The following is a 27,568-nucleotide window of genomic DNA, read 5'->3' as shown; positions in this document are numbered from 1 at the left end:
TTTCATGGTACACTCCCAAATATAAAAAAAGCAGAATATTACAGCTCATTATTGCATGTTTTACAGCAATTAAAGTGACCATTTATCACATTTATTACAATTAGTATGAGAGAAATACAGGCAATTTATTTGTAATAGCACCTGCATATTACTGGTCAAGTGCGGTGTGGGCGTGGCTCGCCGCAGGCGTTACGTCAAACCGCGCCCTCGTCGGCTATCAGCAGCCAATCAGAGCGGCGGGGACGGATATTATTCTGAACTTGGAGTCCAGCAGCGTCTGTTTCAGTGTGACAGTGTATTTCCGTGCGGCGAGCGGATCCACAGCCTGACAGATGCAGCAGCAGATCGACGACATGGAGGTACCTTTCCTTAATGATTCTAACAGTAACAGACAGTCTCTGGCTCAAGAGAGAGATGGGTTCAGCCATCAGCTGAAGGATTCGGAGGTAACCCGAGCACACTGACAGTTTGCAGGGGTAGAGGGGTGTGTGTGTGTGTGTGTGTGTGTGTGTGTGTGTGTGTGTGTGTGTGTGTGTGTGTGTGTGTGTGTGTGTGTGTGTGTGTGTGTGTGTGTGTGTGTGTAAGGTGGCTTGTTGCTGGGGGCTTTAAATGCCTCGAGTTGTTCTTTTAGAAACATGCATGGCGCTAAAAATACCTTGTCTTTTGGAATTTGATCCAGTGTGACCTGCTGATGGTTTTATAGAGGATATAGACATGCATTTGAAGGGTAAATATGAAGGATGCATTTGTTTCTGTCTTGAATTCCCACTTCTTACTCAGTATATGGATATATGCACACGCGCATATAAAATACTGAGCATGTAAGCATTTGGCTCATTTCATCTACATGTCGATTCCTCGCATTAACCCGTCAATGTCAGTGGGCACACAGTCCTATGCATTATAATACGTATTCAAAACCACTTATTTATTAAGCTTGATATCAGCCTGATATTATGGAACATACTTTGTTATATTGGGGGATAAGAGGGTATATGCAGTCTGCTGCAGGTTTATTTATTTTCATTTAAATTTATTTAAAAGCAGTGGTTTGTGTCCCTCCATCCATCCATCCGTATCTGAATTGATTTGTTAATCAGCTGGTGAATTTTTAATTTATATTTATATAAAGGAAACAGGACTTTATCATTTTATCTCTGTCTTTATTTATCTATTTATGAATGGACTGAACTGGAGTGGTGAAGACTGCTGACTATAATGTAGGCTACTCATTGCTCTTTCCAACAAATTAACTTATTATTTATTCAGTCATTAAAAATAAAAGCAAGCAAATGCATATTTGATTCTCTTCTTGGCATAGCGCAGTCTTCAAGGACAGTAACACATATTGTGCTGGGAATATGTCCAGCCTAGTGAAGTTATGGTAATGAATTCCTCGACCATGATTGTTGAGCATATTGAATGGTTTTTTAATTTTTTTTGAGGAATTAGAGCGTGTTTTCCTCCTGCAGAAGATTTTTTTTCTAGGACAGTGATTGGGAGGTGGTTTGAATGTACACAAAATGCCTCAAAATGTTGTGCATGGCTGGAGTTTATGACCGGGAGTGAAACTCAGAGGTCAGATATGTGAGTGATCTGTCATTAAAGCAGAATACACTGGATGTGAAGCTCTGTGCTTGGTCTTTTGGTATGTGCATGGTGATGAATAATTGCATCTGGCTGCATTAAATGAATAATGAATATTAAATGCTGAATATTGACTGGATCTTTTAGTATTTGGTCCAGTAGCTCAGGACTGGCACAGGGCACATTGTGCATGCCTGTTTTGAGCTTTACAGATTATTCCAGTTTGTTTCATAGGACAGAAAAGCATGCAACTCTTGATCGTTTGCTACTTGTTATGATTTGGTTGGGCTTAGAGCTGAACTTTGGACTTTATATTTGATGTGAATGTACTTTATATAATGTATGAAAAAATTAAATGTAAGCCTGAATTATGAAATAACACTCAGAAAAATCATGCTTTTTATCATGATTTTATAGCTCATATATATGGTACCAGAGATTATGAAGCTTAACACCTCGTTTATTTTTTTTCAGGGGCACAAACTGAGCAAAAATATGCAATTTGGTGCAGTTGATGATATTTATATGGCCAAAACGTAAGAGGGAATTCTGATAGCTTGTAATGTAAATAAAGGCGATCTATATATAAAGCAGATTATTTACATAAAATGCATATCAGTTGTCACTCTGTATGTATTGTCACATATTTATTAAGATGATATTTAAAAGCTTAGTTTTATGATCAACACTCTTTACTCTTTATTATGGGGGCAAAACATATAGGCTAATACAATGCAATATAATGATGATTGAGAAACAAATAAATGTTCCTCAAAAGCCTGATGGATCATATTTGATACTCTATTTTTCTAAAAATGATGTATGGATAATCAAGTAAACCTAAGTTGCTTCAGTCCAGGACGTATTCATCTTGATATAATACTAACAATGTAGAAGTTATTCTTTAATTTGCTTTATAAAAATCAGTAAAGATTCACAGCAAAAAAAGACACAAATAATAACCTGAAGGTGGACTTTTTATAATTATATTAAAAGGCCTTTTATTTGCTAAAAAATCTAAACAGTCCAAATTCATGTAGTAGCTTACAACAGTTTTTTTTTGTACCGTTTTTATCATATTGATGGTTTAGAGTCCTTAGAAATTTGCCGATCAAATGATAGTGTAGGCTTTATAAGGTGAAACACCAGAATATATGACTGTTTGCAACCTATAACTTGCAAGTACCTCGTAATGATCAGGTGTAGTGTAAAGTTAGGCGTAAAAAAGCCTAATGAATCTCTCATGGTTCATTAGACTCCACCACTGAGTCAGTTTCTTCAGCGTATGACGTGTGTGTGTGAGTAATCAGTGTCATGATTCACAGCAGAAATGTGTTTTCTGTTTACAGGACATTGTTCTAGTTTATAAGTATCATAGTTTGCCTCTGATTGAGATGTTTTGGCCCTTGACCTGCCCTGTTTCTCTGAAAGCATCAGTATCTGGTGCTGGTTTCTATCAGACACGAATGTTTTGCTTCTGGGAGATCAGAGTGGGAGTAACCTTTAGGGAAGGTGTCAGAAAAGCTGTCAGAAGGAAAGCCCATCTTTCTCTCTCTCTGTCGCTCCCACACAGCTCTCAGTTAGAGCTTCCCACCATGAGTATCAATGCCATCTGCTTCTGAGGACCAAAATAAAATGCTTCTGACGATGCCACACATGTCTGTGAGTTAGGAGGGTAAATCATTAGTTTAGTGTGCACATGCATACATAAAATCTACGCACATGCATTATGCATAAAGTATGTGCGTTATGATGAAAATGTGCGTGTATAATTTTCTCACATTCATTATACAATGTTTTTTTGCCTATAATCCATATACAGTGCCTGAATTATACATCATATATTTAAACTAGGTGTGCAACAATATGTTGTGTCACAACATATCGCAATACAAAAATGCAACAATATGTATATTGTGTATAGTTCATCCAAAAATGTAAGTTTAGGCAGATGTAATTTAGGTTTTATTCACATATAAACAACGATATCCAGTAAATCCAGTAAAATTAATTTTATTTTTTAATTTATTAACAATTAATAAACACTAAAATGGCTATAAATTGGAGCTTCCATGTTTATTAATTGTTAATAAATTAAAAATCAAATTAATTTAATACATTATAAATGTATTTCATATTTTATTAAAAATACTAAAAATAAATATATAAAATAAGTAATAAATATTATAAAAAATATAATTAAAAATAAATTATTTAAAACTTTTTGTAAGGGGCAGAGAGGAAGCATAATCCTGCATTTTGGCTATTTTTATTTTGGTTATGAAAAGTACTTTTCGTGAAGTGTTTATCATGAAGTAATAATAAAAAAAAAATACAGTTTCATTCATATTTTGGCTTTGTTTAAAGTATTGTGAAAGTTACTTGTGAGATCAGTATCATTTATCGAACCAAATTGTGACATGAGTGTATTGTTACCATCTGAAATTAAACTTAAGTGTAGTTTTATTTCTGATCACAAATTTACAGATAAAACGATTGATCTGATGATTGGACTTATTTTAAGTTTCTTTGACTGGCTACCGCCTCTGAAGTCATTGTAGCTTATAGCTGTCAAACGAGCGAATATAAGCTTCCCAAAGATGTTAGAGATACAGTAAAACAGGGGACTTGTTTGAGAAAGTAGAGAGAGGTCAACAATCACTTTGAAAAAGTAGAGAGTTCAAGATATGAGAACCGAGTCCACCAATATCAAGAGCTCTTACAGTATCATTGTCAAGAGCCGTGCATTATGGGTGGGTGGCAAAAGAGGCCATTACTCAAAACGAAACCATTTGAGGTTTGCCCAAAAAGCATAAGAGTGGATGACCCATTTGTGATGGTTTTGAGGTCGGATGCCTCCATAATAGAGCTTTTGGGCAAAATTCAAAGTGTCAACATCTAAAAAATAACTGCATGATGGTGCAAAATACAGGGAGAGACTGCAAGAAAGCTGCCTGCTAAAACAGCTTGAGAGAAAGTCTAACAACAAGGTGAATGTCCTGCAGAAGTGCTTCATCTTTAAATGAATAAGCACTTGAGCAAGAGAACCTGGTCCTCAGGGGGAATGGTCCTCAGAAGTTCATCTTCAACGTTATGCATCTTACGTAATTTATCCTTCAACTGACAGCACAGAGCGTGTTCCCCAGATGTTAATTGGACTGCAATTAAATCAAAACGCCTCAGAGGACCTGACACTTCTTCATTTCAGGCAGACTGTGAAAGAAAAGCCTGGAAATCCTTGTTTGGCTCAAGGTTTCAGAGGTGTTTAGGGACATTAGCATACAGTAGATCAGCACTGAGGTTTTGAAACCATTAACACTGCGTTTGAGTGTGAATGTTCACAGTTTAGTAGCTCTTTGAGAGAGCTGGCTAAAAGACGTGGCTATTCTTAAGCATAAGTGCAGACTTGGCCAACAGTCAGCAGTCATTTATGCAGGAAATATCCTTTTAGGTGGACACACACTGGAAACCCTGCAGCCTTGCTTCCTGTTAACATGACACACTGTGGGCCAGTGAAAAATCTCTAGAATTTACTGTAAAAAGTTGACAGAACTTTGCTGTAAAAAAAAAAAAAAAAAGAACAATAATCGATGAACATTAATTTATCCACATAAGATGTGGCGTAGAAAGCTAATTGTAACTGATAACAAAATACTAAGAAACATGAAAAACCATCAAATCAGATGTTACAAAGGGAATGTCAGTTTTTCATTGTAACTTGTTCTTTTTCACTTTTCTTTTTTAAATGTCCTGTTTTCCACTGTATATAATAAAAAACGTATTGTTAACCAATTAACATGTTCACAGTAGTATTTCTACAGTTCTCGACCATTAAAATTATATTTTTATTTTAAAGTGTACCACAAGAGGAAATTTTGGGAGGGTTGATTTATAGTTTTTGACTGTAAATTATAAGATGAATTGTTGTTACAGCAAATTTAATAGTATTTTACTGTAAAATTACATGAAATGTCTCATTAGAGTTATACAGTAACACATTACAGTATATACAGTAGCAAAAAAAACTTACTGTTAACCAATTGGCAGGTTTAACCGTAGCGTTTTTAAAAAAAAATTAACGTTAAAATAATTTTTTAGTGCTCTACAGACCCTGCGTACTGCATTTTGTAAAGTAATTCCTTTCAAATGTTATTATTAAAATATGTTTTTAATCATACTGAAAGTGTTAGCAGAGAACAGTTACAAACTCTTCATCTCTCAAGTTTGTAGGCAATATTGTCCCAATAAGCATGTACAGATGCAAACACAAAAATACAGCATCAAGTCACCCTAGACTTTCTATTTTCAGTGTAGGCTACTACAATTTGAGATGCATTCATCCTAATTTCACATTTTATTTTAGAATGCATGTGTATGTTTTAATGGTTACTTCTTTGTAACTTCTGAGCACATGTGAGGTACTGTGGTGATCGAAATGCTAGTTCATGTTGAAATATCGCCATCCTTATTTTCTCTACATTTCCCACACTATTGTCGTTGTAATACTACAGTGGTGTGACCTGGCTGAATTTGCATAATTACAAGGAAAATCGCATGCTGCAGAAATAGTGGAAAGACCTGAAATGGCAGTTGGCAAGCGCTCCAGGATGTTAGACATGTGATACTTTCTGTTGTGGCAGTTCAGTTATTATTTGTCTCTGATCCGCAGGGGTCCATGGAGTCCCCGAACCTGGAGTTTGAATATGGAGACACGGACAACTTCACTGCAGAGCTCTCAGGTGGGTCACACACACACACACACACACACACATACATTTCTAGGGATGAACAAACACTGAAATTAGGTGAACAAAACTTAGTGGAAGCAGAACAAGAACTTAGATCTGTTTAACCATAGATTTTTAAATAAAATAAATATAAATTCATAGAAGATTAGATGTCCTGTAATTTTAATGTTGCAACATGTAACATGTGAAATGCCAGTGAATCTATATTACTATGAAAACCCAATGTTATGTGCTTGTTTTTTATTTAACTATACGTCTTTGTCTCTTTCTCACAGAGCTGTACAGCTACACAGAGGAACCAGAGTTCAGTCTAAACAGGGATTACTTTGAGGAAGACTTCAAGAATCATGGTATTGTAGCCTGCAGTGTTGGGTGTAATTAATTACTGTAATTTAGTTACTTTACTTTTCTGTAATTTAATTACAATTCCTTCTGCATTAAATACTGTTAGACTACAGAACAATTCTATATAAAACAATAGAGGATTTAACACCAAAATTTAACATCTAATATTAAAATATATATTTTTATCATAACCTTCTCCCTTTAAATACATTGGACAGTTCAAGAATAATTTATGCAATTTTATGTTATTTATTTGAAAGAATTAAAAGAGCCATTTCATGTCTGTCCTCGTATTGTTGAACTGGTCGAGATTGATGTGGGATTTAGAAAATAATTATTAAAGTGCCCCTATTATGCCATTTTTAAGGTTGCTAATATTGTTTTTTGAGTCTCCTATAACAGGTTTACATGCATCCAAGGTAAAAAACACTTTAGTTTTCTCAAAAAATAGCTTTAATTTTACTGAAATGATTCCTAAAGGACTCGTGCGAAGCAGTTCAAAGAATCAGTCTCTCTAAACCCCTCCTGTCCGTGAGCCCTCGCTGCTGTGATTGGTCTACTGCGCACAGCGCGAATAACAGCCCATGAGCGGACATTATGCAAATGTGTGACGTACAGCCGTAACAGAATAAGATTCGAATTCCAAAAGACTCGTTTAGGCGATTGCGAGCCGACTCTTTTTTTTTTTTGATAGACAATAACTTTATATATCGTGCACTTTCGGCTTCACAACTTTACAGAAAGTTTGTTCACATACTGCTACATGACACGCTGCATGAAAGGTAATATTTGAAAAGGCATAATAGGGGCACTTTAATAAGTAATGCAATATTTTTTTTAGAGAGAGTAATCTAATTTCACATAATTTCACAACAGTAATCAAATTGCTGTTGAAGATGTAATTAGTAGCTGGCAATTAATTACTTTTTTAGAGTAACTTACCCAACACTGGTAGCCAGTGCTATATTACAACAAAATAAATATTTTTGTAATTGGTACTTTTGGTATTAATTTCCAGGATAAATCTTAAAAAAGTGCACTGTAAAAAAAATTCCGTAAAATTTACGGTAAAAAACCGGCAGCTGTGGTTGCCAGAATTCTACCATAAAAAATACGGTAGCAACGTTTTAGGTTTTACGGTTTTAACTTGAATTTACAGTTAAATACCGTAATTTCTTTAACTGATATAATCTTAATATACCAACCTATTAAAGTACTGAAATCTGTTTTGGTCCTTTGAAATACACTGATAACCACCAAATGCAGGTGATGATGAGAAAGTCACATGATGAGCCAAAGCCCATCACAAGCAACATTTAAACAATAGCATGTAGAGAAGGTGCACAGTGTCATTCACACACTAAACACCATCATGGTGAGACTCATTAAACTGAAATATGCTATAAACATTAATTTAACAACATTAGATGTAACATACAACCCTAATAAACAAAAAACTAAGAAGAAACAGTTATTTCAAAGAAAAAATGTCAAATTCAAACAGAATTTGAAATGTAACGCATGGAATTCTGGGAACGTCAGTTTACGGTTTTTCCCTGTAAATTTTACAGGAACTTTCCATTAACCATGTAACAGGTTTTTACCGTAGCATTTTCACAGTTTTTTACCGTTAAAATCACGATCATTTTTTACATTGACTTGAAATGGAATTAATTTACTTGAGAAATACATTTCAGAAAATAAGTTTATTTTTCTCACCACGCTGGATTTTTTTAAAGCATAAACCTCTCTAAATTTTAAATTAATATTTAGAATAAGAGAAAAAAATGGCCAATTTGAGGAAGAAAAACTCATTCTAAAATGAAAATATGTACTCTAAGAACAAGTGTTGTGATCCTACACAGTTTTGCTTCTTTAGATATTTTTTTAATAGAGAACAAGAAAACATATTTATTTGCAGTGCATCTTCACCCAACACTAACTTATAGTGCTCAAGAGCTGTTGAGTTTTGTGCTGGAATTGCATTGTGTTTAAGAGTGAGAAATTGCTTGGAGCCCTGGTGGTGTGGATGTGCTGGAACAGAGAGACGGCTGATTAACTCAATGCTCCCGGGTATAACATTTCCACCTGTGTCTGAGAGAGAATAGAAATAAACTGTCAGCAAAGTTGCGCAGTTCTCTTTCTGTGAGAAAAGGAGAAATTTAATGAATGTTTATGTAGTTACAGTGTGTGTGTGTATAGCCTCAGGCTTTACCCTGCCTGCTGTGTGCTCAATCTCACCTCGCCGGACCTCTCTCTCTCTCTGTGTGTGTGTTTGCCATGGCACTGCAGGCCTACAAAATGGAGAAAAGCCAGGAGGCTGGATCACCAATGTCACTTTAGCTTTTGCGTGTTTGTGTGTGTTGATTGTGAAGCAACTGCAAATCACGTTTACACTTTTAAAAGTTTGCTACCATCTAAAGGGTTCATATATTTTGTTCATTTTCCCCTGGTGTCGACTTATAATGTAACACTGCAATTTTCCACTGTCTCCCATACGCTCAGATTTTATGCACCTTTTAAAGGAATAGTTGACCCAAAAAATAATATTTGCTTAAATGTACTCACCATCAGGCCATCCAAGTAGATGAGTTTGGTTGCTCATCAGAACAGATTTGGGGAAATGTAGCCTTACATCACTTGCTCAGGATGGCCTGAGGTTGAGTACATTTTCATTTTTTGGTGAACTCTTCCTTTAAAGACATGTAAACTCTTCAATGATAAAAGAACACAAGCAAATGTTTCAAGATCTTATAGATCAGATCAGAAGATCAAGGAAAGTCAGATTCCTCATGATGTGACTTTAATAAAAGCATCAGTCCTGTCAGAATTCCAATGTCAAGCCTTCAGTGTCAGATGAATGACCTCAGTGATTTAATTTTACACATGCCTTCCACTGAAAAGACTTGAGGCTTTACAGCAGAAATCTTCACAAACTCTCGAAGCATATGGAAGATATTTTACCAATATTCAGAGGGAGGTTTGCACATTAATTTGCATTCATAAGTCCCCCACTCATGCATGTGGTTGAGTAATATTTTTGACTGAAAGAGAAGAGAGGTTAGTGAAGTGATCGAGTGTTTTTTGTGTGCTGCTCCTTTCACGGGTGTTTGAGCAACACAAATCCTGACTAATCTTTCTCACGTGTGAAAAGGTGGTAGAAGAATGGCAGAAATGATTAATATGGACAGAGACCTAATTCTTCTGTGCTATGCTCTCAGTGAAGGGTCGGAGGTGGATGGAGTTGAGTATGGAGGAGCAGAGGGCGTATGTCATGAGACTGCTGGACGCTCTGGAGGTCACCGATCGAGACAAGAGGCTCAAAGTGGCCCGAGCCATCCTCTATTTGGCACAAGGTATGAATATATACATACAACCACAATCCAATGGGTGAATCTCATGAAACCAGTCAACAACATATTTCATATTTCAACCCCCAAATCAAAGGAAGGAAATAATGAAATATCTTATGAGAAATTAAGTCTATTTTAGGATCATTCACATATTTTGCAGCTGCATGTGACTTATTTTTTTTATTTATGTTATCTTTAATTTATTATATTTCAAGAATTATTAAGCACATTTCCCCTCGATCTCATTACTTTAATAATGATGCATTATTTAATTTGTAATGTAATTTTTTAGAACTGCCCTTAATTTATGCATATTTAGCTTTTTAATAATAATTCTGTAAAGCAGTTTTTGTTTTTGAGAACTTGGACCTTAATGTGCTTAAGTGGCATGAAAATAATGTTTTCTTAAGAAAAATGTAATTTCTTATTTTCTTTCATATGCTTTCTTTAATGACGCATTATTTAATTTGTAATTGAATTTGCAGTACTGCCTTTAATTTATGCACATTTAAAAATAAAATGTGTTGCAGTTTTTGTTTTGGTAAAAATATTTGAAAAAGATAAATAAAATGACTATTGCAAAAATGAGAATCATTGTTGAGCGTTTTTGTAATGTGTATTTGGACTTTAATATTTGGCATGAAGATAATGTTATGTCTTAAAAATATATTTTCTTATTTTTATTTATTTTCTATTTTAATTTAATTTAGTACTAAAATTTATGCATATTTAAATTTTATTTAAAAAAAGAGAATGTATTGCAATATTTGTTTTTAGTAAAAATATAAATATATAAAAAGTGAAACAATAAAATGTGAAACATTGAGCATTATGGTAATTCGAATTTGGACATAAACATGCTGAATTGGCATGATTTTTTTTATTTTCAATTATTGGTCCTTAAAATAGTCTTTCCTTAAGCAAAATATAATTTCTTCTTTTTTCTTACATGTATTCAGGTGTGTTTGATGAGTGCGACACAGAAACTGATGTCCTCTACTGGTCCAGACACAACGTCTTCCTCCTCTACGAGATGGGCATCTTCACGGCTCTGCTAGAGCTCCTCAGCATGGAGATAGAGTAAGTGTTTTCATTTCCCAAAATGCCTGTCTCTGTGTGGAGATCTTTGACAGAGGGCAGACCATCTGCTGCGGGTGAGGACAGACAGGCGAAGGGTGAGATACTGAAAGAGACAGACAGAGACTGACTCTCCAGCGGAGAGAAGTGTTTAACAGTGCTGCTATTTTTATTCTCATTCTCCTGCGGGAGCAGGTTAGAAACGGCTCAGTCATGACTGTGTATGTGTGTGTGTGAAACAGTTGTGTATTTCTGCGGATCTCCTGGGTGCTGTACTAACGAGACGAACGGCTTTCTCTTTTCTGTTTCTTAATGCCCGCTGTGTAAGGTAGCAGCTGCCTGGGCCGTACAGCGAGTCACTTCTCCATTTCTCTAATTACCCACATTAAGTACACTTCCATGTTAATGGATCTTTTTATTTTGTTCAGAGAGTGATATCAGTACAATCAGATATCACTCTTATTATTCCACATACATATGAATGTGCAAAAAACTACTCAGAAGACATTAGCAACCGCATAGCAATGGAATGGCAGCCATTCATTATACCTTAGGATTGTGGTGGCAACTTCTGCATGGGTAAGTGCACTTAAAAAAATGCGAAAACCTACTTTATATTCCGGAAAATTTGTCATAGCTGACTGTAAGTCGCGCTGGGTCAAAATTTATTTTAGCATTGTTAAGAGAAAACAATCCATCACATTTGCATTTTGTTACATTCAGAAAAAATTAAATAAACAAAATGCTTACGAACACTATAAACATGTATTTTAGTTATCCTCACTACATTACAAATCCTTTCAATTTAACTGTATTTAGAACAGAGAAATTGTAGTGGCATTCAGCATCATTTTAGTATTAAGATGCTATTGATTTTATTTTTATATTTTTGTTTTCATTTAAAAAAAAAAATTCAATTTTGTAAATTTAATTTTACTTTTTTGTAAATCAAGTTAAAGTTAAAATTCCTTAATAATAATAATTCGTTACATTTATATAGCGCTTTTCAAGGCACTCAAAGCGCTTTACATAGTAAGGGGGTATCTCCTCATCCACCACCAGTGTGCAGCATCCACCTGGATGATGCGACGGCAGCCATAGTGCGCCAGAACGCCCACCACACACCAGCTTATTGGTGGAGAGGAGACAGTGATGAAGCCAATCAGTAGATATGGGGATGGTTAGGAGGCCATGATGGTCAGAGGCCAATGGGCAAATTTGGCCAGGATGCCGGGGTTACACCCCTACTCTTTTTCGAAGGACATCCTGGGATTTTTTATGACCACAGAGAGTCAGGACCTCGGTTTAACGTCTCATCCGAAGGACGGTGCTTTTTACAGTATAGTGTCCCCGTCACTACACTGGGGCATTAGGACCCACCCAGACCGCAGGGTGAGCACCCCCTGCTGGCCTCACTAACACCTCTTCCAGCAGCAACCTAGTTTTCCCAGGAGGTCTCCCATCCAGGTACTGACCAGGCTCAGCCCTACTTAGCTTCAGTAGGCAACCAGTCTTGGGCTACAGGGTGATATGGCTGCAATATCAACTCCTTGACAACTAGTTGAAATAAAGTATTTTTTTAATATTTTATTTTACTTCGGTTAACATTAAATTTATTTTATACACGAGCAACAGTCCAAGCGAGGTGCAAACAGAGTCTGAAACAGCAGGCAAAGGGTTAATCCAAGATACACAGGCAGCAGATCAGGAAACAGGAAACACAAAATGACTAGACTTAGACTAGAACTAGAAACTTGAAATGGCTCCGTAGTGTAGCTATCGCTAGAAGAGTGATATACGCTAGACCAGGGTTCCTCAGATCTTTCCCTGAAGGTATAATCTGCCACAGAGTTTAGCTCCAACCCTGATCAAACTCACCTACCTGTGATTTTCTAATGATCTTGAAGACTCTGATTAGCATGCTCAGGTGTGTTTGATTAGGGTTAGAGCTAAACTCTGCAGGAGTGGGCCAGATTTGTGGATGCCTGCGTTAGACAATACTCGGTGATCTGAAAGAGGAAGTCCAAGGCTTATAAAGCGTGTCTGAATGATTCAACTGTGTATGTGTAATCAGTGCATTCAGTGCAATGGATCATGGGAACTGTAGTCTGGAGTGACATGTAAAAGTCTGTGTGGTGTGAGAGGCAATGTAAAGAGAAGACGACATCTGGTGGTGAGCAAACAACGTGAAGCATGCAAAACATGATATGTCAACATTATATAAGTTGCATTATATTAGTTGCAGTTGATTGAAAAACATGACTTATATTGCAGAAAATATAATACCTTACGTTTAATATGTGTGCTTGACATTCATTGCATTATATAAATCGCTTTGGAAAATAAATCACAGCACATTAAAAAAAACGAAAACACGTGACTTGTATTCCAGAAAACAATGTTAACATTTAACAAATTTTAACTTCAAAAGAATATGATGAAGCAAAATACAATTTGTTAATATAAGCATCATAATTTAAAAGCAAGATCAAAAAGGCCCAGTTCTTTTGTGTATCCATCTCGTACCTGCTGTCATCTCTCCATAATAAGGCGGTTCTTTATTTCCTGCACCAGCACGCTCTCTCTCAATTTCCTCCCGCTCTCTTGTGTTAAAGAGAGCCACAGAGTGGTCTGTCTGTGATCTCTGCTTCAAAGACAGCCTGGCCACCATGCCTCTCCACTTTCAAGCCCGTGCCTGGGGGATTTAATGTCTTTGTACATGGTCTCATCAGCCCACACAGCAGAACTGCTCTCAGGGAGGCTCTACCGCTGCCTCTCTGCCTCTGCTGTGGTTTACTATGGTGTAACTTGCACAATTAGCCCTCCGGCTTCTCCGAGCATTGATTCATATTCAGCCGAGCACATCTGATTCAAATGATCAGGTTGACATCTAGTATTTGTACTGAATGAGAGATTAGACTGCATGGCTTGTTTGCCTCTTAAAAACTGTTGTATTGTATTTTGTGGAATGATAGAAAGATTGACTGGTTGTAATGAGACTTTTATAGTGTTATTTTAGTATCACTCCAGTATTATTATAGTCTTTATCAGTATTTTGAATTTCATTTTATTTTTCTGTTTTTAACCCTGGTCTTTTGGAGCAGTTGTAATGTAAGGATATCCTCTTACATGTGCATTTATATTTTGATTTAGTATCGTTCTCTTTTGCTCCAGTAATAACCAGGCGTGCAGCAGCGCAGTGAGAAAACCAGCCATTTCTCTGGCTGACAGCACTGAACTCAGGTAAGATGCCCACTGGGACTGATTCTTTTTTTTCCCCCTCTCATATCATTAGACTTCACTTCATCCAACCCACAATCCACTTCTCAGATTTATATTAAAATTGGTGCGGAGAAACCCTGGGCTGACAGAGACCTTTCTGACTTGCAGCTTTCATGTCTTTGAGTGCTTTGCATCAATGCACAATACATATGTGACCCTGGACCACAAACCAGTCATAAGTGTCATTTATACATCATATGAAAGCCGAATAAATAAGCTTTCAATTGATGTATGGTTTGTTAGGATGGACCAATATTTGGCTGAGATACAACTATTTGAAAATCTGGAATTTGAGGGTGCAAAGAAAAATCTAAATATTGAGAAAATCGCCTTTAAATTTGTCCAAATGAAGTTCTTAGCAATGCATATTACTAATCAAAAATTATGTTTTGATATATTTTCAGTAGGAATTTTACAAAATATCTTCATGGAACATGATCTTTACTTAATGTCCTAATGATTTTGGCATAAAAGAAAAATCAATAATTTTGACCCATACAGTGTATTTTTGGCTGTTGCTACAAATAACCCAGCGACATAAGACTGGTTTTGTGCTCCAGGGTCACATATATATGAATGTTGTGTTCCTGTAAGGAGTAACGCTGCTGCATTAGCTAATTATAGAAGGATGATACTTACCCTTGGTTACAACACACAAAGACTCACTCTCGTACTAACACGTGTGTTACACTCAATAACTCAGATTGAAAGTAAAGGCATTTGCATCATGTTCTAAAGGGTTCTTCTGAGCATCATGTATCTGATGGTTGAGACCATTCGAGTGGAAATGGAGGGTGACATTCCTGAGAGGAAGGCAGCCAGAGAGGCCTTCAAAACAGAGTTGGGTGAGAAAGACTGTGAGAGAACGATATGTATGTGTGTGTGTGTGTGTGTATTTGCAGTGGTTGGCTGTTGACCTTCTCTATGGTGCAGTGATTAACCCCCTCCTCCTCTCAGGTTCACCCCTTTATAACGGAGAGCCCTTTGCCCTCCTCCTCTTCACCATGGTAACCAAGTTCTGCAGCATGAATGCGCCCCATTTCCCCATGAAGAAAGTGCTGCTCTTACTGTGGAAGACCATACTGGTCAGTCTCAATGCACACACATCAGAATCAATGCACCATTTTACATAAATAATTTTGATACTATTTTGTTTTATAGATTCTATTCTGTTCTGTTCTATTCCACAGATAATTGACTGCTTATTCTATGCTATTATTTTATGCAACGTAATATTCTATTTTATTTATTATATTATATAATTTACAGATTTATTCTTAGAATTAAACTTGTTTTATTCCATACAAATGATTTCTATTCTATAACATTACATACTACTGTTAAAAAGTGTGGTGTCAGTAAGATGTATTTAAGGATATTAATACCTTTATTCAACAAGGATGCATTCAATTGAACAAAAGTGACAGTAAAGATATTTATGTTTCTACTATTTCAATAAATGCAGAATCCTAAAGAATTGTCAGTTTCCACAAAATATTAAGCGCAATAACTGTTTTCAACATTGAAAATAATAAAATGTTGTTTGAGCAAGAAATCTGTATGTTAGAATGATTTCTGAAGGATCATGTGACACTGAATACTGGAGTAATGATGCTGAAAATTCAGCTTTGAGATCACAGGAATAAATGACATTTTTTAAATAAATTAAAATAGAAACAGTTATTTTAAATTGTAAAAATATTTCACAATTTTGCTGTTTTTATTGTATTTTAATTTATATAAATGCAGCCTTAAGAGCATAAGAGACTTTCAAAAACGTAAAAATCTTGCCGACCCCAAACTTTTGAATGATAATTTATTCTGGATTGATTGAAGATTGAATTCTGTTCCATTTTCTTTCATTATGCTACATTCCATAGAATAATTACTGCTTATTCTATTTTACCAGATAAAGAGAGACCTTTTTGGATTTTTCAGAATATAAACACTGTTCTTATCATGGACTCTTTTAACTCTAAATCAGGCAGCTCTAGTCAATAACAGACCTGTTTATGTGCCTATGGTGCTCTGTTCATTGATTTCTGCGTGTTTGTGCACCTCAGTTCACTCTGGGAGGTTTCGAGGAGTTGCAGGAAATGAAGGTGAGAATGAGAGAGCAGTTGAACCTGGCGCCGCTCCCTGAGGACAGCATTAAGGTTGTGCGAAACATGCGGGCGGCTTCTCCTCCAGCCTCGGCCATGGAGCTCATCGAGCAACAGCAGCAGCAGAAGAGAGGACGCAGGAGTCGCCGGGTACGAGAAACACACATGCAAATGACTTTCAAAGCCGTTACACTAGCAGAAACCACATGTAGATGAAATGCATGAACTGTGCCAACATGAATACACTCAACCTCTCATGCATCTGAACCTATACGTTCAGTATATGAAACACAAAACACACAAATTCTGATCTGTGCTACCTCTTACACAGCCCTGCATCTTGAAAAAATCATTCAATTTGTTGCTGAATTCATGTATTATCTTTTTTGTATGAAATAACAGTAAAAAAAATTCAGATTATAGGCTATATACTGTATTATTAATGTAAAAGATTATTAATGTTTTTTAAAGAAGTCTTTTATGCTCAAGGCTGCATTTATTTGATCAGAAATGCAGAAAACAGTAATATTGTGAAATATAATTGCAATTTAAAATAATGGTTTTCTGTTTTAATATACTTTAAACTATAATTTATTTCTGTGAAGCAAAGCTGAATTTTCAGTTGAAATCAACAGCCCATATTAGTAAGAAACAGTACTGGATTTCATTCCGTGAATATGATGCAGGGAGGTGTTATACTAAAATGACAGCCCACACAGCCTGCAAAACTTACACAAGCTTTAAAATAAACACACAAAAGGGACTTCATGCCACACTTCTGTCCTTCTGACAATCTAACATTGCAACGATGATGTCACAATGAGAATGAACTATAGCAGAGCACCGATTGGCTGGACAACGTCATGGACCAATCACAGCAGGTTTCACAGTTTTTGACCTTTCTCCTTCCTGTCTCGCTCTGTCTCTGTAAGTTTTATGTAACCCTTTCTCCTCAACTCTCCCTCTTTTCTGCCCTTTTCTCTCTGGGTTTTCGTTGTCCTGTTGGCTCATTCCCGTCTCTTCCTTGTGTCCCTACAGAGTGCCTTTGTTGATAGCTTGGAAGGAGACAGTCCATATGCCAAGAAACAGGTCTTTACCCCAAACCCCTTTTGTGCATTCTCTTTGTTGTGGGCTGGCCTTGCACTCCTCCACTCTCTTTTCCTTCACAGCAATTTGTTTTTCCTTTGAAACTTGATTTGGGGAAGGGTTCTGAGAGATACAGCTGGCCATGGACATTAGCAAGACTCTGTCTCTCTCTCCTCCTGTCTTTCCATTTGCACATCTTTCCACATATTCTCAGTCAATGAGATCCACATAGACACACTCCGGCTCCCACTATAGCTAGCAGAATGGCTTCTTCTCATAGGCAACCAATCACAGCTGAGTCACCTCTGCTCATGGCCTCAGTACCGCCCACAGACACACTCATACATTGACTGCACTGGAACCAACGATGACGCTCCACTAATGCACCTCATGCCTGATGCTTGCTCTGAATCTTGCCATTCATGCGTTTGCACAACACTAGAGATGTGAAGAACTTGTTTTTTTGTGCCTTTGTTGAACTGAATCTGCACAGGAATGTTAAAAAGGAGCTGCAGTGTTGTATCTGGAATGTGTGAGTCCTCAAAATTGGATTGAAATTTAAAAAAAGAAATTGTGATGCTTATCATTTGCAGGTTTATGGGACGGTAAGTTTCAGCAATAAACTCTAATCAATGGATGGTGAATGTAATTTGAAGGCTAAAATATCAGAAGAACCTAGGGAAAAAACCCTGATATGAGTCTCGTTCATGCAAAACCTCACGTTTTCTATTTGGTCACTTCAGAAAAACAAAATTTAAAGAATGAAACCAAACCTCGTTCACACCATACAAGTCATATATTTTAAAATCTTAAAGAGATAGACCAGCAAAAAATGAACATTTTGTCTTCATTCACTCATCCTCACGTTGTTCCAAACCTGAATTTCTTTCTTTCACAAAAGAAGATATTTTGAAGAATGTTGGTAACCAAATAGTAGCCATTGATTTCCATATTTTTTCCATTCTATAGAAGTCAATGGCTACTAACTGCTCTACACATACACAGTAGGTTTGGAACAGCACGAGGGTGAGTTAATAATGACAGAATGTTCATTTTTGGTTGAACTATCCCTTTTAATTATCAAGCCAAGTCAATTTGAGCTTTATTGCTATTATGATGAGACTCAATATCAGGGTCCAGAGTAATATATACATTTGCAACTTGATCTTAAACTCTGTCTCCCTCTCTTGCAGCCACTGGTCAAACAGGACAGCCTGGACACTTACAACGAACGGGACCCTTTCAAAAATGATGACGCGCGAGATGAGGAAGATGACCCAGAGGACGTGGACAGTGGCATCGAGGGAGAGGTCGACCCTCTCGACAGAGACGTTATTATCCAACCGCCGCCGCCACCACCACCACTGCGCCCACCAACCGAGAGAGTGCCCTTTCCCAAGGGACTGCCATGGGCTCCCAAAGTCAGGTAGCGGACAAGGTCTTCATCAAATGCTATGGCCATAAACTGAGCTATTTTCACTTGTTTTCAGAGATCTGTTGTTTTGCAATTTTTTGTAAATAAGGTTCAGGGAGACAAAAGTTTGGGGTCGGTAAGACTCTTATGCTCACCAAGGCTGCATTTATTTGATAAAAAATACAGTAAAAACAGGAATATTGTGAAATATTATTCCAATTTCAAATAGCTGTTTTCTATTTCAATATATTTGAAAATGTAATTTATTCCTGTGATGCAAAGCCAAATTTTCAATCCTTCAGAAATCATTCTATGCTGATTTGAAATTGGTGGTATTAACAATGTTGCAAACAGTTGTTCTGCTTAATATTTTTGTGAAAACCATGATTAATCTATTTTCAGGGTTCTTGGATGAATAGAAAGTAAAAACAAAATACATTTTTGAAACCTTACAAATGCCTTTTATTGTCACTTGATCCACTTAATGCATCCTTGCTGAATGCAAGTATTAATTTCTTTAAAATAACCATACTGATCCCAAACTTGTAATGTATCTGTCGTCTAACTGCCTACAAAAATCTACTACAGCTCCTGTGCTGGAGACAGGCTGGTTTTAGGACTGCAGTACCTCTGACATAAATAATGCATATTTGTGGATAGAGACAAATGAACAGGGAGAAACACAGAGGAAGAAAAAGAAGGACAGGAGATGAATCTGAAACGTTTAACAAATCTTCTTGATTATTCAAAGAGGCACACAGTACAGTATTTAGCTCTGTGACTTCTTTACCTGTGAATTGTAACGCTGTGCTGAGCTGCTCTGCTGCATGCAGATGGGACCGAGAGCGTGAGGGTGGGGGGGTACTGCAGCAGCAGCACTTTAAAGAGGTTAGTGTAAAGACGACAAAGGGACACATTTACACTGCTCTTTTTGATAAGTTTAAGCAGCTGTCTGTTGGTAGCAGTCTTGTCCTAAACTGAGAAAATTCTAAAAGTATTCCAAACTTCATGCAGTCAATTCCTTTCTTCTTTCTCCCACAGAGAGAAAGACATCGAGCACTTTCTGGAGACCAGCAGAAATAAATTTATCGGCTTCACCTTGGGAAAGTGAGTGTCTGATCAATTCTCCCAGGTTCTGAATCTATGATAAAGGATAATAAAGGTCACCATCATCATCATTAAATCAGTATACTCCGCTGTTTCTGGTTCACACAGCATTTTGTTTTCTTCTAATGTTGTTTTACAGTGACATTGACACTTTGGTTGGGTTACCCAGGCCCATACATGAGAGTGTAAAGACTTTGAAACAGGTAAGCATGGAAACATTTTTATTTTCTAATATTCTAGTGTTCTTCTTCACACCTGGAAGAGTAAAAAAAAAATATTTGAACATCATATGCATGAATACTAAACGCTAAAGTATTCTCTCTTCAAATGTTTTGCCCTTTTATTGATACTCAGTAAGTTGATTACTGTATCTGTTGGATTTAGCAGCTGTTGTGCCACAGATATGCATTGATGTGAATCCATTGGTCTAATGCATACTCTATTGGGGCTCTTTCAGCCACTCACAGCTAGATATCCGCCCTCGGTCACCATGGCAATTCTCTCTCTCTCACCCCTTCTCTCTCAAGCACAAGTATGTCTCCATAGCGGAGGTCCAGATCAAGAGAGAGGAGGAGCTGCAGCAGTGTCCCATGACTTTGGTAAGTGACTCAACTTTGCTGTTCTTACGCATTTATTATTGGTTCATTAAGCTGTCAGTCAGAATCGCCTCTTTTGATTGGCTAGGGGGAAGAGGAGGTGGAAGAAACACCTGGAGAGATTCTATATCTGGGAATGTTGCCTAGTCTCTCTCAGTATGTAGTAAGTGTCTCCTACACTTCGTCTTTTTACACATCCAGATACTTGTGAATATAGCTCATGCTTTCCAGAAGAATATTTGCATTTTTGATCCGTTTCTTTCTGATAATATTTCAGAGCAAACACTATAGGCCTGTTTGGTGTTGTTTCAGATTAGTGCAAAGAAAACCTGCAAAATACAATTTTAAGTGTTTATTGCACTTTAAATGCTTGCATTTGTAGATTTTAATTACATTACATATTTTTAAAGGCCGATTTCTCAAATATTTATTCCCCATAAACATGGTGAATTGATATATATTTTTTTCTAGCCGCTGACCAGGGTTATTATAATTAATAATTTTAGTTTAGAAACTAAAATTAAAACCTTAAAATATTTTCATTACTTGAATAAAATAAGTATTAACTGAAATGAGTTAAATTAAAATGTAAAAATATATGTTAAAACATTTCTATATATTTAGTATACAAAGCAACATTCTAAAACTGAAATAAAAATGAATAAAAACAATATAGACATATTTAAAATAAAAATGCCACAAGCACACAACAAATGAAAATAAAAAGGAAAGTATAAAAATGAAAACTGATTCAAAATGTTTATTAAAAACTAGGAAAAACAAATGGTGTCTCAATGATACTAAAATAACACTGCTGTTGATAGTATTTTCTGCTTTATGTAGTGATAAAAAGAGATATCCAAATCTTTGACTTTAACGTGTCAGCAAAATGAAACAAGAATTTTGAACCTGGCTTTATCCAATATTCAGATTTTTGTTCTGGAAATCTATGCAAAATAGGCAGTGCCTCATTTGCATATTTAAACATGACATTCTAGCAAACTTGTAATACAAAAAAATTAAGAATTGTTTACAATTAATGTAATCAATCAAATTAATTTGGGAAATATATCTCTTAGTTTTTATTTTTTAATTTGTTTTACTTACCATAATAATCTGTGGTGTTTTGCCTTAATTCTAAATGCTAATACGTAAAGGTGTTGTGGTCAATGCAACTCTTCAGACAAACCTGGTAGGAATTTTGCACTAATGTTTGTCTCTTTGTAGATTGCTCTATTGAAGCTCCTTCTGGCTGCAGCTCCAACCTCCAAAGCAAAGACAGACTCTATAAACATCCTAGCCGACGTTCTGCCGGAGGAGATGCCGTAAGTCTACGCACAAATACAGCAGAGACCCTGTGTTAGATGTGTGCATGGCGCATGAAAAGATCAGTGCGCTTTGTTTTAGACGCACAGCAAACATTTCCCGTGTTTGTGTTGGGAACAGAATCACCGTCCTCCAGAGCATGAAGCTGGGCATTGATGTGAACAGACACAAGGAGATTATCGTCAAAGCGATTTCAGCTCTCTTGTTACTGCTGCTCAAACACTTCAAACTCAACCATATATACCAGGTCAGACTCTCTTTATTTGCCATTCCTCTCGCTGCTCGTGTCTCTCTGATGTCTTTGGCCGAATTGACCCTGCGCTCTGCTGATAGGCTCGCTGTCAAAGCACCATTCATCACAAGACAACGAAAGAGAGAGAGCCAGGGAGAGACAACAATGAAACAAGCACTTAAACTAAAAAAAAGGATACTCTAAATGCATCAAAAAGAAAGAAAAATCTGTCATATTTCAAATTAAAGAGGGGATTCGGAGACTATCTTCTACAGCTGGACTCATGCACTGAGCCAGACATCTCTACTTCAATAGTGTTTACATTCACCAAATAGATTTATGACTTATTTATATTTATGGGTCAAAGACAAAAAGGGGTTCAAGCATCAATTTTTTCCTTACATTAGAATGAGTCCTGTTTAATGTGATTTTTCTGAGAATATTTTTTTTTTCTCAAAAAAAAAATCACATTAAACAGGACGTGGTGATTTTTTTTTTTTTTTTTATACAGACGACACCCAGTAAAATGCCACAATAGAATAACAAAAAATCTTGTCAGTCATATTTTAGAACAAGAATTATTAGATGACATTAAAAAACTATTTAAGGATCATACTGAAGGCCCCAAATAGTAATTAATTGTAATTTGAAATCTTTACCCATCTTTTTCACTATCCATCAAACCACTAGGTTTTACCCATTTGTCAGAAAAAAAGTTTTATAATTATAACATTTTAAAATATAATGCAATTTAGTATGATCACTTTTACAGGATAAATGTTAATTTTTACATGTTACACTGTTTGTTCATTTATTTGAATATGATTTTATATTCCTAAAAACATGATAAAAAATATTTATTTCTGGCTGTCGACTGTATTTTCTGATTTATGGAGTGATAAAAATTAGATATCCATTCTTTAAAACCTTTTGACAAACTTCCAATGTTCAAAATCTTCCTTTATCCAATATTCAGAGTTATGGCAATGTAATGCATATTTAACCAGGTAATGCCTTGTTTGCATTTAAACATAACATTTTAGCAAACTTAACGTTTGCAATTTGATGGCTTGTCTCATGCAAACAAAAATCTGAGGATTTCTCTCCTCCTACATCAAATTATTTAAAAATATTAGCAGGGGAAGAGAACAAAATGTTCTAAAGCGTGATGTGCTTCATCTTGTCTGCACAGTTCAGACTAATCCTGAGCATGACAAATTATAAAAAAAATGAACGTGGGTGTTTTTAAGTGGTGCCCTCTATTGGTGGAGATAAATAGCACTGCAGTGGGAACTGTTTTTTTAGCACATATTTTCATTTGACCCTTTCTCACACTTGACTTAAAGGTTCACTGAATTCATACGGCACTGAATAATCAGCTATTGAAGGCAGTCGCGCATATCTTTTCCCTCTCTCTCCGTTTCAATTACTCAATCACTCACTCGCTCAGATTAAACAACAAGAACGAGCGTCAGCATTGCTGATCTGCTGACATATCCCGCCGAGCTGATGTACACTTAATTCTGGGTAATAGGAGAGGCTCTGGGATTCTCTTTGACGTCTAAAGCCATGATAAATGGAGAGGAACTGGAAACAAATCACTCTTCAGTATGCATCTCAGGCTCAGCTGAGAGACACGAGGAATGTCTTGCAAATGAAAGCTTCAGCTCATCAGAGATAGATGGAAGTTGCAGTTAATTATAGATATTATGGGCCAAACTGACTTCCTCTCTATAACACCACTGGATTTAAAGGGCAATTCCTCCTTATATTAAAATGTGGTGGTGTTCAAATGCTGGAGATTTTTATGAATTAATTTATGAATATGATGTCTTTTGTGTTTCGGACAGTTTGAATATGTGGCTCAGCACCTGGTGTTTGCCAATTGCATCCCGCTCATCCTCAAATTCTTCAACCAGAACATCATGTCTTACATCAGTGCCAAGAACAGGTAGACATTTGGATATATGTTCATTCAAACCAGCTTCTGTGTCAGTAAGTTTTTTAAACATTCTGTGTTTTCTGATGGCAGCATTTGTGCCCTGGATTTCCCTCATTGCGTGGTTCATGAAATGCCTGAACTCACAGCCGAAAGCTTGGTAATTATAAAAAACACCACAATTTTGTCAGTTTTTTTTTTTTTTACTCCAGACTTTATTTTATAGGTAATGTAGGTGACTGAAAAGAAAGAACCTATCATTTTTGTTGGTTGTCAAAATGCTGAATGTGTCTGTGTGTGTAAACAGGAAGCTGGTGACAGTAATCAGTTCTGCTGGCGTAATCTCTTCTCCTGCATCAACCTACTGAGGATCCTAAACAAAATTACCAAGTGGAAACACTCAAGAACTATGGTGAGAGAAAGACTGTTTATTTTAAAGAATGCCATCTCGTTTATACTTAGGCCTTATTCAAGGAGTATGATTGAATTTCTATGTGAATGGTTTATATCCTATAATTACTGCATAGTTTTTTTTTTTTTTAATTATGGCTGCTGTGTTTGCTGTGTTTTTCTATATAACCTTACAAAATACATATCAGGGTTGATATGTGTATATATAGCTAATGATATCAATCAGTGACATCTCCAATTGTGTAATGCAATCTGTTAATGTGGAGAATCAATATAAAGAAGAAAAATGGTTTATACGTCTGTTCATAAATGATTTTACATAATGGTTTTACATGCTATTTTCATTGGTTTGTGTTGGGTCTATTTCCTTTCCAGATGCTTGTGGTGTTCAAGTCTGCTCCTATTCTCAAGAGGGCACTCAAGGTTAAACAAGCCATGATGCAGCTCTACGTCCTCAAACTTCTCAAGATACAGACCAAGTATCTGGGCCGCCAATGGAGAAAGAGTAACATGAAAACCATGTCTGCCATCTACCAGAAAGTCAGACATCGGCTCAATGACGACTGGGCGTATGGGAATGGTAAATATTAGGGTTTTTTTTAGTCAGGGTTGGGGGCAGGGCCTGTGAGAAAGACAGTCAACTTCAAGACCAGTCAAATTTATAATGTTTTTACATTTTGAATAATTTCCTTGGTGAACCGTGGCTCATAAGCTGCATCCCAACTCACAGGCTGCATCATTTAAAGGTCCTGTATGAAATATTTTTTTGTTGACTGTACTAAAGCATAAAATTACCATAATATGTTTCCAGATATTTAGGAAACATGTTAAGTTATCATACTTTTTTCTCAGAAAAACGACACTACAGTCATTTATTTTATATATGTGTTCCATGTCAGATTGTCTATTTTTGTTTTGATCTGTGTGATTCCACCCACTGCCAATTTCCCCAATAGTTTTCTTTAACACTCCGGTTTGCCAGTTGGTGGAAAACGCATCATATTCAAGCCATATCCAGCAAATGAACTGGGTTAGAGATAGCAGATTCTACCTAGCCTCAGAAACCATTTCAAGATCTATACGTCCAGATGGAATATTAAAACACTGACAAATCAACTCATCAACTTACAGTGTAAAGGTTCTTGCACACTGACTCCGAAATTTTCGTATGCGTTTGTTTTTTTCTTCCCGTATTCGTCATTCTTTCAAAATGCTTGCTACGGGTGTGAAAACGCAGAAAATCGAACCTGATCCGAATTCTTCTGAATTTTTTATAACACAAGTTTCGGAGGCAGCGTGTAAACATGATTGACACAACGTGAGGTCGTATTTATTTTTTTTATGTGCGAAAAGTTTGGATGAAAATTTGCAGTGACCTTAAGGCTTGTTGCCTTCCTTTGTAAATTGCACCTGTTACTGTTCCATATCCTCAATCTGGCAACCCTCGAGAATGTCGAATCCGAGGAGCCTTTATAGGCTGCATTGAAAGACTAAATGCATCACAGCAGTGTGACGAAGGCTTTTTGGAGGCTCTTTCAAATGCATCTATCAGTTCCCTGGCCATGAAGGATGCAACAAATGGATCCTTTGCAGCCCAGACTAACCATTTAACAATGTGAAGGATGCAGCCCCTGAATTGTAACACAGCTATTGTAGTTATTCTAATGTGTAATATATGCTCCTATTTTTCATTCTCTTCTGCCAGATATCGACGCTCGGCCGTGGGACTTCCAGGCAGAGGAATGTGCACTACGCGAGAGCATTGAGAAATTCAACACGCGCCGTTACGATAAGAATCAGAACAGTGATTTTGCACCAGTAGACAACTGCCTCCAAAGCGTTTTAGGCCAGCGTGTCGACCTGCCCGAAGACTTCCATTATAGCTACGAGATGTGGCTTGAAAGAGAGGTTTTCTCCCAACCTATTCAGTGGGAAGGTCTGCTGGAGGCCCAGTGATCCTGCTGTGATTTTATTATGGGACTTTTGTTTCTTATTAAACTGACACAATTACTGTGGGATCACACAAATACTCAAAGCACTGAGGGTCTGCGTTCCTGTTCTATAATGAAATCTTGTAAATAGATATATATATATGAATATGGAATGGTGGTCTTCCTTATTCTGTAAAAGCATTTGATGCTTTGGTTAAAAACACAAATATATCTGTGTACGGATTGAAAGAACGATATCTTCTCTAATAACTGAAGCACACTTTATGTGAAATAACTGCACTATACAGTATTCTAACATATATGCTGTTCTGAAATGATCAAGATTTATTTATATGGTCACTCACTCTAAACTGTGGAAATGTTCACACTTCATGAGGTTGTGAGGTACCACCTGAGGCAGGGTCTCTCTCAAAAAGATGTTCCGTGGAGTTGATTGATTTCTTTCTTTTTTATCTTGTAGCATCATCTGTTAAACAGGAGGGTGTCTATGTTCTCGAGAAAGCAGTGAGTCACCACTTTTTGTCCCCACGTAGCACTGCACATCACACAAAAGACCCCTGAGCAGCATAATACACACATTCAAAGTGTCTTTGGTGACTGTACCGGCGTCACCCACACGAAGCATGTCGCTCACTAAATGGTGCTGGTTTTTAACACTTCATTTTATCTCCTTGTTAATTGCGTCATTCTCTTCTGAGATTATACGACAATGTCTTTTGAAGCACTGTATGAAATGCTCTCTCCATCAATACAGTGTCACAGACAGCACCTCACTGTTTATTCATGCTTGTTTTACAGGGTTTATCTTGCAATATAATTTCTTATTTTTTATATTCTCACTGTTTTGTACTAAACTAAGGTGCTGCGTAAATTAAACTACCTATGATGATCCATGCCAAATACAGTACCATCACTTTTTTTTATATGTACTTGTACAGACTGCACTGTAAGTGAATGTGGAAAATTAATGTAAGAGTCTTTAATAAATTATAAAGAGAGTTACATAACCAT

The 27,568-nt window shown here is 36.6% G+C and overlaps 1 protein-coding gene across 2 annotated transcripts; it reads left to right on the top strand.

The window, feature by feature from the left end:
- Positions 1-240: 240 nt before the first annotated feature.
- Positions 241-27,568, top strand: LOC306861907 (striatin-interacting protein 1 homolog). 2 transcript variants are annotated; one of them, XM_079404389.1, is made up of 22 exons: positions 241-359; positions 6,257-6,326; positions 6,611-6,685; positions 9,902-10,036; positions 10,993-11,113; positions 14,285-14,353; positions 15,131-15,237; positions 15,350-15,477; positions 16,456-16,644; positions 17,533-17,583; positions 18,774-19,006; positions 20,036-20,101; positions 20,241-20,304; positions 20,629-20,700; positions 20,786-20,860; positions 21,925-22,022; positions 22,144-22,270; positions 24,106-24,206; positions 24,288-24,354; positions 24,502-24,606; positions 24,981-25,185; positions 26,311-27,568. In XM_079404389.1, exons 1-22 carry the CDS (start codon positions 333-335, stop codon positions 26,559-26,561), a joined length of 2,436 nt encoding a protein of 811 aa, XP_079260515.1. In that variant the 5' UTR covers positions 241-332; the 3' UTR covers positions 26,562-27,568. The 2 variants fall into 2 exon arrangements, with proteins under 2 accessions (XP_079260515.1, XP_079260516.1); XM_079404390.1 differs by lacking the exon at positions 17,533-17,583 and having other exon boundaries at positions 285-359.

Source organism: Barbus barbus (assembly GCF_936440315.1).
Source record: "Barbus barbus genome assembly, chromosome: 42".
NCBI lineage: Eukaryota > Metazoa > Chordata > Actinopteri > Cypriniformes > Cyprinidae > Barbus > Barbus barbus.
The sequence above is the reverse complement of the archived record's forward strand: the minus strand, read 5'-3'. Positions and strand labels throughout refer to the sequence as shown.

Coding starts and splice junctions, on each gene's coding strand:
- LOC306861907 (XM_079404389.1), top strand. CDS start 333: ATGCAGCAGCAGATCGACGACATGGAG. Junction 6,327..6,610: donor CTTCACTGCAGAGCTCTCAG/GTGGGTCACACA, acceptor TCTTTCTCACAG/AGCTGTACAGCTACACAGAG. Junction 20,102..20,240: donor ATCGGCTTCACCTTGGGAAA/GTGAGTGTCTGA, acceptor GTTGTTTTACAG/TGACATTGACACTTTGGTTG.